General features: G+C 37.6%; 1 protein-coding gene across 1 annotated transcript in view; it reads right to left on the minus strand.

Annotated features, from left to right (window-relative positions):
• Positions 1-10,865, minus strand: part of LOC107571502 (voltage-dependent P/Q-type calcium channel subunit alpha-1A-like) — a 124,377-nt gene that overhangs the window by 49,336 nt on the left and 64,176 nt on the right. The window contains exons 20-27 of the mRNA XM_016257821.1: positions 10,306-10,438; positions 8,612-9,114; positions 7,610-7,944; positions 7,375-7,513; positions 6,834-6,963; positions 6,535-6,594; positions 5,810-5,916; positions 2,640-2,650 (exon numbers count right to left, since the gene is read on the minus strand). Of these exons, the coding sequence (XP_016113307.1) occupies positions 2,640-2,650; positions 5,810-5,916; positions 6,535-6,594; positions 6,834-6,963; positions 7,375-7,513; positions 7,610-7,944; positions 8,612-9,114; positions 10,306-10,438 (1,418 nt within the window). The remainder of the gene's footprint in view (positions 1-2,639; positions 2,651-5,809; positions 5,917-6,534; positions 6,595-6,833; positions 6,964-7,374; positions 7,514-7,609; positions 7,945-8,611; positions 9,115-10,305; positions 10,439-10,865) is intronic.

The raw sequence follows: 10,865 nt of genomic DNA on the forward strand, positions 1-10,865 counted from the left end.
TATATATATATAAATAGCAAATTTTCTAAGATTGATTCACCCCAACCTATTAAGTTCAAATCCAGCACTCAGCAAAAAAAAAAAAAAAACTCCCAGCAGGCTCAAGTCTGTCAGCTCAACCAATTCCAATTCACAGCAAATGTGGACAACTGTGTGGCTTAAACACACACAGACCTTCTCAACAAACATCTCTCTAAGGCACGAGAGAGTTGTCTCAGTCATCTAGAGATGATCTGGATCTATTCCATGACTTACTTGTCTGTGCCACTAGTTTACTCAAACATGCTATATTTGAGCATTCAGTGCATCTGTCCTATTCCAATGTGTCTTTTTTGCCAATCAACCCTAGTAAAAGTAGAGTACACCTGTTGAAAGGTGTGTAGTAAGCAGGGATGAGATGTTTATGCAGAGACCTTTGCATACTAAATGGCCCACCAAGAAATACGTCGTCACCAATATAAACAGATAGTTAAGACTAATTTCTGAAAAAAAAGCTGTTTTAATGCACACCGGTGATCACACATTCTATATATCATCACATCAAGTTGCCACGTTGCTTGAAAACCAAGAACAGCCTAATGGTAAATATGAATGAACTCTACTTCTTGGCATATGAATGAATAATTCTGACAATTGTTATTATTAATAATTTTTATGAATATATTCTTTTTATTAATTAATTTAAAAATGGAGTCTCATTTTATTGTTTCTAGAATGTTATAGAACTGATTCACTATGTTTAACGCATATGTTATGTATTTGTTATCCATGTTTCTGACTCTATATGCCAGCATAGGGAAGTGCATACTGGCATCTGTTTCTTTGAACTTTGTAGTTATGCAGGTTCTCTCTCTCTCTTGCTTTCTCTCTCAGCTGACTTTTTACCGTAACAAATAGACTGCCTAATTGGATCTTGCGTTCATCAAAATGGTGATACACATCTCAATTGGACAGTGCCCTTCTAGGAGGTGAGCAGTTTGATTGTCTGTAATCCCATTATAGTGTTATCTCTCTGGGCAAAGACCCTATCCGGCCCTAAGAGGTCCTAATGCATTCTGTGTTGTCTTGTTTCGCTGCTTTACATGAGCAGCTCTGCAAAAATGATCTGTATATAGATCATCACCTGACATCTCCTCTGTATGTCTCCTTATGCTATGAAATCACTCTGCAAGTGTATCGGTCTAATCTGTTAAATTTCTATAATGTCCAGATCTAGTTGTGAGGTCCCTGTAATGTTAGGCGAGTCATTCTATGAAAGGATCACCTGTGTCCAGTCATCTGATGAAGTGCACTTTAAATATATATAAAAATCTTTAAATATATATAAAAAGGCATAATTATAAACATAAAAAGTTAAATATAAAAACATTACAGATTGAAATGCAATATAATATACCCTGTAATTTAACCTGTATTTAAAAATTATATTTAAAGGAGTATTTTACATGTCTGTAAATCATATTTAAATAAAAATATAAATAATAAAATATTTAAATCAACATATCTATAATAAATTAATATTTAAAAATGAATAATTTGTTTAAAAATACATGTAAATAAAATAATAAAGTGCACATTGGTTTACCTATTCACACTATACCAGTCACATTTATTTAAAAATATTAATTTGAATTAAAACATTTATTTATTTTTTAATTTAATTTAATTTAATTTAATTTATAAAGCTGCCTTTCCAAAATAAAAAGGGCCCTTATTATAGACTCATATATTCATGACAATTTAATCTGATGTATATCAGTCATACCACACTTATTGGACGTTTTAGAGAAATCGTATTCGAAGGCCGACACAAAAACAAAGAGACAAACACGTACACATAGACACAAACACGTATGTTAACACATTTAGGTGTCCACATACTGTAGAAAGTACCAAGAGATGATTAGCTGTAAGATTGAGTAACTGCAGCTGGCTAAAGAATGACATGACTTCGCCCTTGGCTTGTGTCCTATGTGTGAGGGAAGTGGTGAGAGGACGTTTGGACGAACAATCAGACAGACAGATCAGTCTATAGAAGGAGAGGACAGGCGTGTGATGAGAAGGACAGGCAATAAGAGCAAACAGAGGGGAAAGGGAGAAAGAAAGAGACATTACCCCTCTCCTTCCCCACCGCTTCCTCCGCTGTAGGTGTTGAGAGATGATCAGAGACAGGAAGACAGAGACTTTTTAAAGCTGCCTTTCCAAAATAAAAAGGGCCCTTATTATAGACTCATATATTCATGACAATTTAATCTGATGTATATCAGTCATACCACACTTATTGGACGTTTTAGAGAAATCGTATTCGAAGGCCGACACAAAAACAAAGAGACACACACGTACACATAGACACAAACACGTATGTTAACACATTTAGGTGTCCACATACTGTAGAAAGTACCAAGAGATGATTAGCTGTAAGATTGAGTAACTGCAGCTGGCTAAAGAATGACATGACTTCGCCCTTGGCTTGTGTCCTATGTGTGAGGGAAGTGGTGAGAGGACGTTTGGACGAACAATCAGACAGACAGATCAGTCTATAGAAGGAGAGGACAGGCGTGTGATGAGAAGGACAGGCAATAAGAGCAAACAGAGGGGAAAGGGAGAAAGAAAGAGACATTACCCCTCTCCTTCCCCACCGCTTCCTCCGCTGTAGGTGTTGAGAGATGATCAGAGGCAGGAAGACAGAGACAGACAGAGCCAGAGACACATACAAAAGACACAAAACACACACAGAGACAGAAAAAAGGCACAGGGAAAGAATGGGGTTTTTGAAGCAGGAAAAATATCAATATGAGACAGAGAATACAATCACAAAATAATGGCAGAGCTCCTGGTTTGTTTTATATGTGGACACCTAATCTAGTGTGAACACTTAAAACAATTTAGATACAAATACAAAAGTACATATATACAAACAGGGTCCAAAATTAACCTTTTGCTACACCTGCCTTAGCTGGCAAATTGAGAAGAGTATTGATCTTTTCCATACTTTGTAATTTCAACCATGCATTATTGTCTGTGGTGGTCACGGAATTACATTTTCCAGTGTCTAGAAAATGGGTCATTTACACATTCATTTACACGCCAAAGCCACTTTACTTGCATTTGACGCTCTGCAAGTGCTAATTTTGGACTCTGTACACAAAATACTAAATAAACATGCACAGATACATACACACTGATATGAGTCACTCCCTGAAATTGAGTAAAAAAGTTAAAAACAGACTCTGTGAGAGATAACAGAGATATGGGAACTGTTCCCACGCTCACAGCCAGGGAGCGCCAGTCACCCCAGAGCGCCTGCCCTTCTGAGCTCACTATCACTGTGTGGAGAGAGAGGGAGGGAGAGTTTGGGACAGGCAGACACATCCAAATGCCTCTTTATGAATCACCTAATAAGAAACTTATTTCATGCCGGAGCTAAAGATGTGGGTGCAAACGGAAGTGAGGTTGGGTGGCATTGGTGGTAAGGGAAAAACAATGCTCAAAGATTCAAGGCGATTTCTTTAAGAAAGTCATGCTGGGAAAGATAATCAATGCAGTTTGCAAGCTCTGTTTGTCCCCTCAAACAATTTATATTGATATTTTTTCTTTATATGTTATTGTTTCTACTGTTTCATGCCCTATAACTCAAATTTGAGTTCTAGAAAAATATATATAAAACTATAACCACATCAGGTCTTAATATGTGGCATAAAAAACATTTTAAAACAAAATGCATCTCCATAAACGACTTCACACAAAGTCTGAAATATCGTACTCCAGTTTTTAGTGTTCAGATGCCAAAAAAATACACTAAATGAGAATGGGAATTTCAGCATCAGACTCTGCATGAACACCTATGCAGTGCAAAATTATTTGCAGGTATTTTACACTTTCACATTTAATTGGTCAGGCTTGTGTGAACAGATCTTTATTAATACGAATTCTTCTGACATATGAATATGAATCTGATAGCCATTCCCATTATGCATAGTACATGTCATGTGTTGTGTGTATGTCCACCTAAAGGACCAAGCCGGTCTGGAACTGCATTGCATATGTGACCCTGGAGCACAAAACCAGTCTTAAGTAGCTGGAGGATATTTGTAGCAATAGCCAAAAATACATTGTATGGGTCAAAATTATTGATTTTTTTTATGCCAAAAATCATTAGGATATTAAGTAAAGATCATGCTCCATGAAGATAATTTGTAAATTACCTACAGTAAATATATAACTTAATTTTTTATTAGTAATATGCATTGCTAAGAACTTCATTTGGACAACTTCATTTGGACAAAGGCGATTTTGTCAATATTTTGATTTTTTTGCACCCTCAGATTCCAGATTTTCAAATAGTTGTATCTCGTCCTATCCTAACAAACCATAAATCAATGGAAAGCTTATTTATTCAGCTTTCAGATGATGTATAAATCTCAATTTCGAAAAATTGACCCTTATGACTGGTTTTGTGGTCCAGGGTCACATATGGACTTTTTTGTGGAGAAGAATTTGTGTGCAATCACATTTACAATTGTTCAGGGACTGAGGAGGATATACACAAACACATAGACAGAACCATATAACATTACTCTTTCAAAGCATTCAGATTCTGGTATTTCAGGAAGAAGAAAAAAAATTATCTGGGTTCATATTTCTTCCATTCATGCTTTCATTCAGGTCATCTGACATGTCGATTCCCAGAATCTGTTCTCATGCTCTTTACTAAGTATGGAAAAGAGCCTATTGCATGCATTTTTTTTTCCAGTTTCAGATTAACAGATGCACCTTTCTGACCGCTCCCTCATATTAGTAACTCTCTCAGTCCAGTAGCTGAGCTGTATGCTTCCGCTGTGATCAGATACACCACCTGGAACAGCTTTATTCCTCTTGTCAGCTATCCTGATTGCCAGTCATAAATCCCTTCTTTGTTGTTCCTGCCTTTATTTATAGCAGTTTGTTTAAAAAGATTCATTTTCAGTAAGATCGTAAGAGTTTAAACAGCTAGTTTCTGCATGGACTGTGACTACACTGGACCCAACTGTAAACCCTCATCACACGAATAATCATTATAACTCATTTCACATGCAAAGATGTCAGTCAATCATAAGAGGGGTCATTTAATAAATTAATCCTAAATAAAGAGGTACATAAGCCTGTTTAATTCTGCTTAAGGGTCAGAAATTTTCAGGGGAAAACAATTAAAACTAGTTTTAAGTAATTATAAATAGACTATCAACAATACAAAACTGTAGCATAAGGTCCCTTAAATGTTTTCCCCTTGCTCTCTTGTTTCTTTCTTCTTATTGTCTGTTTTCCTCAAGTTCGGTTCCAGGTATGTGGCGTAAAAATGGAGTGTAGAAATACCTGAGGTGAGTGTGGCTGGATGCTCCAGAGATTCCTGGGCACTAAAGGGTTACAGGTGCCCAGGTAGGGTCATCACCCTCATGGAAATGGGCCCAAGCGTGCCCACTGGGTAGGCACTGGGCAAAACGTTGTGCATGGTGGGGCAGGGTGGGGATATTTGGTGAGAAATTACCAAACTGGGGCTTAATGTGAGGAGGGATAAGGAGAGGAAAAGACAGGGTAACGATATGGCTAATGCATGGGCAGAGAAATGGTGAGAGAGAAAAGAGAGAGAGCGAGAGAGAGAGAGAGCTGGGTTTTATGGGTAGCAGGCTGGCGCTCCAGGGTGGCAGAGAGCTGTGCCGACTGCACAGGCGTTTGACCTGTAGGGAGCAAGACAGGAAAGGACGAGGAGAGGCAGCAAGCAGGAGAGGAGAGAGGAGTGAGGCATGAGCGCTGGGGCCTTGATGACACTTACGTGAAGGCGAACGCCACCAGGGCACCACTAACCACTATAAAGTCCAGGATGTTCCACAAGTCACGGAAATATGAGCCTTGATGCAGGACAAGACCTAAATCTACCATCTAAAACAGAGAGACAAATATTTATTAAGTGCACTGCTGTTCAGAGGTTTGGGGTCTGTGAGATGTTTAAATCTTTGAAAGGAGTCTCTTCTGCTCAAAAATACAGTAAAACAGTAATATTGTGAAATATTATTACAATTTAAAATAACTGTTTTCTATTTGAATATATTGCAAAATGTAATTTATTTCTGTGATGCATAGCTGAATTTTCAGCAGCCATTACTCCAGTCTTCAGTGGCACTTGATCCTTCAGAAATCATTAAAATATGTTGATTAGCTGTTCAAGAAACATTTATTATTGTTAAAACAGTTGTGCTGCTTAAAATTATACAGAGATATATATTTTTTCAGGATTCTTTAATGAATAGAAAGTTCAAAAGAACAGGATTCATTTGAAAAAAAAAAAATAATAAATATAAATATAAATGATTTTGTTTCCAAAATCATGTGCAACTATATGAACTTAAAATGAATATGAACCCTATAATACTTCATATTATTGCATGACACTACATGGAGACCAATAAACAACTCTTTAAATACATTATACATATAATGTGTTTAAGAGTGAAGCATAGACTGTCCTAGCCCAAACAGCTGTGCAGGATAGATATGTACCTTAATGAGCATCTCAAAGGTGAACACACCCGTGAACACATAGTCAAAGTACCGCAGGACCTGAAAGCACAGATGAGCAACAGTGTTAGCAATAAAATTAAGCCCTTTATGACAAATCAATATGACAAGATGAATATAAAGAATGATAAATAAATAGATGAAAATGATGGAGAAGTGAACTAGCAAATTAGGTAATGATTAGAAGCATGGATGGACAGATGATATGGTTACAAGTCCAGTAGACAAAAATGAACCACAGAGACATAAAGAGAGGATGTTGAGATGTGGGAGTGTCTCACATTGTTGCGGGGAGAATCGGGCCAGACAGGGTCTTCAGCGGCCAGGGCAATACTGCTCATTGCAATGACCAGCAGAATACACATCTCAAAATATCTGAGTGTGACGATATAGTGGCACAACCTCCGAAATCTAAAGTGGAAGTTCATAAAAATACCTGTTAATAACAAAAGCAACAACATCTTTTGAAAGAAAGCTCATTTAATTTAATATAAAAACTACAGTAAGGGGTGAAACCAGGTGACTCCAGTCAGTTTTGTTTAACGTCAACATGAAGAGTGAACACTATTTTACTTCAATAATTGGAGAAATTTCTGAGTGAAACAGGATATTCAAGTAGGAATTAAGTAGGACAGGAACTGATTTATCTATTGGAATTGACTGGACTTTGAAAAGTGGTCATTATACACCAGATATTATTATTAGTAGTAGTATTGGCAGTTGGAGGGGAGGGTTAATGCATTAAACTACAATTTTGAATATTGACCAACTGCAGAGTCAAAGTGCCAGGACTGGCAGTTTCAAAGAGATGACTGCACTCACGGGTTGGTGGTAGTCAGAATGAACATTGAGGTGTAGGGTGGCATGGGTTTAGGCCCCCCATCATCTTTCTTATCATCATCATCATCACCCTTTATGGCCTCCTTCTTGGGCAGGGGCTCTGTGTTTGCATTCTTATTGACTGTGGAGACGTGAGGAAGGGAAACATCATAGTAAGACAGACGATTAAGACAATAAATAAAAAAGGTCAGTTATTCTTTTCAGCTCTTTCTCTCACCCTGTAGGATGGCGTTACTGGAGGGGAACATTGGGGGAATGTCCACGGCAGTGTAATCGGGGTTCATGCCCAGGTGACCAGTGCTGGTAACATTAGCAGTGGTAGAGGAAGGGTTGGCGAGAATGAGGCTGCCAGTGTGTGCCAGGCCGGCAGTGTGGGCACTGTTGGCCAGATTGAGCAGACTATCATGAGGGTTGGAGATACTAGGTGGCTGGGTGGCAAGCTTGTTGTTCATGGCATTGTCCAGGTCCTCACTGTACTGACTGTCCTGCCTGGACAGAGTCTTCTGAATGGGACGGGTGGTGGAGAGAGTGAGACCAATTCCATGACCATCCCTGGAGAAAGAAGACAGCAAGATTAGAAGATTAGCAGTCAGTGCTCCAGTCTTCAGTGCAAACATGAACATGATCATTCAGAAATCATTCCAACATGCTGATTTGCTGCTCAAGAAACATTTATGATTATCAAAGTTGAAAACAGTTGTGCTGCCTAATATTTTTATGGAAGCTGTAATACATTTTTTTATTTTTGGATTCTCTAATGAATAGAAAGTTCAAAAGAAAATAATTTATTTGAAATAGATGTTTTTTGTAACAATATAAAAGTCTTTACTGTCACTTTTTTATCAATTTAATGTATCATTGCTGAATAAAAGTATTAATTTTATTACAAAAATATTACTGACCCAAAATATTTGAACAGTAGTGTAAATAAACAGACAAAATAAACTGACATATTTATATTCAGACATATTTAATTATGAATGTAGTTAAAAGTAACAATAATTAGTGACAATAAATGTATTACAGAAAGGAGGCATGTTTGCACCTGCCGTTGGGTTAAACTGAATACTGACTAAGAAGCTACTGACACAAAAAGAGTTTTTCCATTTAAAAAGTGTTAGGCACTGCAAAATATGTGAATGCAATATGTCCATTAAGTGCATAGTATAAAAATTACCACACAAAAAAAAGGAAAGAAAATAATTTTGGCTAAACTCACTTCCTTGTACGGTGCCGGACCCCTCTCTCTTTTCTTCCTTCGCCCTCATGGCGATGATGTCTGTGTTTCCGCTCTCCTCCATCTGTATGCTCACACTCAGGTCCTCTTTCCCTGCCCTTATTCCTATGTCTCCTCCCTTTACCCTCTCCCTCATCCTCTGCGGCTTTACGATGTTGACGGGCCTGGCTGCAGCGCTCGCCATGCTGATGTCTGCGGTGAGACTCTCTACCCTCTCCATGGTTCTCAGAGCCTAAAAGACTCCGACGAGATCCTGTGGAGTCTCCCCTTTCCAACGCTGTCCAGGGCCCAGATCCTCCTCCTCCTCCACTCTCCCCCTCATTGAAGTTGGGCTGTTTGTGCAGGAGCTGATGAGTGCGCTGGGGCTGGCCGTCACCCGGACGGGTTTTGTTGGTATTGTTATTGCGGTTCTCCTGAGGGTCCACGACCAACGGCCGGTCTAGGTGTGTCTTCATATTGGGACGAATGTGATGGGAGTACGAGACCTACAGGCATGATAAAAGCAAAACAAAAGACCACACATTTGTCAATCAAACAAGAGATTAACATAATTCAAGACCTAAATATTAAAACCTAAATGACCTTATTTCTTGTGTGGAACATAAAAGAAGACATTTTGAAGAATGTTGGTAGCCAAATAGTTGCTGGTCCCCACTGACGTCCATAGTATGGGGGAAAAAAATACTATGAATGTCAATAGGGACAAGAAACTGTTTGGTAACCGACATTCTTCAAAATATAAAAAAGAAAGAAATTCATACAGGTTTGGAACAACTGCATTTTTATTTCTGGGAATGCTAACCCTTTAATATCTATTTATTTAAATGTATTTTATTTACAGTATATGAAAATAATAAATATTAATATCATAATACTTAGTATTTTGCTTGTGGATTGTTTAAAAGATTATTTAGTAGACTTATCTTGCTTAAACGATGTTTAAATAATGGAAAACAAGACAGAAATACTGAATAAAAAAATTGCATTTTTATTTCTGGGAATGCTAACCCTTTAATATCTATTTATTTAAATGTATTTTATTTACAGTATATGAAAATAATAAATATTAATATCATAATACTTAGTATTTTGCTTGTGGATTGTTTAAAAGATTATTTAGTAGACTTATCTTGCTTAAACGATGTTTAAATAATGGAAAACAAGACAGAAATACTGAATAAAAAAATTAAAACACTGAATATTTTTGCAGTGAACCTGTAAACTGTGGTCACTGTATATATTATTATGAAACATTTTTTTAAAAACACCAATATCAGTATTCTTATTTATCCGATAAGCTTCTAATTATTTTAATGTTATGCTCAATAAAGAATAAATGGCTGATATTTAAATTTGATGCTATTAAAACTAAAACCAATCATTTTAAACAAAACCAATCATAAAGTGAATTTAGGAAACGCAACATTATAAATATTCAAAATAACAATGGATATTCATTTTGAGATTTGAGATTACATTTAACAGTGTTTGTGTTTTTAAATATTCACTTTACGTGAACGTTAGATTATGGCAAAGCTATTCGAAATCTAAAAACAGAGGAAAAGTACAATTAAATATGCAATATCGACCGATGCGAAAAAATATATCAGCTGATAACAGATACATAAATCCATCCTCTTTGGCCAAGCATCTCTTTCCCTGTCATTTCTTCTCACCTTCCAGCGGTCTTCAGGGTCCAACTCATTGTAAAGAGCCTCTCTGCTGTTGATCAGGGTATGTCGTCTCAACTCATTAGTGCGCTGCTCCCATACCGACTTACAACCTTTGTGGTTCTTCTGTTGCTCTTTACTGCAGAAAAGAGAGAGAGACAGAGAGAGAGACATTTACAGTAGATCTGGGATTAGTAATCATCAAAAGGGAAAAGTGAGCTTGCTGCAGCTACCGCAGGCTGAAAATGCCCACCTACAAACTACCAGCTACCATTTGTTAAAGAGGATGATTGCACCGCGTGGGTCAAACTCACTCACAGAACACACACACACACACAAAGAAGATAACTATAATAATTCTGTGAGTGAACACATCACAGGCGCCCAACCCTTAGAGCAAAGCATGTGAAAGAGAGAAAGTAAAGGAGATAAGAGGAGAACAGCAGGTGATGAGTAGCAGGATGAAGAGAGAAGAAGAGATGAGGAGTGACAAACCCGCCCCATCCCACCCAGCGGTCTGGAGAACAGAGCGGGGAGCAGCACAGAGAACCGAGGAGGAAATGCAC

The sequence above is a fragment of the Sinocyclocheilus grahami genome, unplaced genomic scaffold (assembly GCF_001515645.1).
Source record: "Sinocyclocheilus grahami isolate Dianchi unplaced genomic scaffold, SAMN03320097.WGS_v1.1 scaffold1603.1, whole genome shotgun sequence".
In the NCBI taxonomy this organism is placed as follows: domain Eukaryota; kingdom Metazoa; phylum Chordata; class Actinopteri; order Cypriniformes; family Cyprinidae; genus Sinocyclocheilus; species Sinocyclocheilus grahami.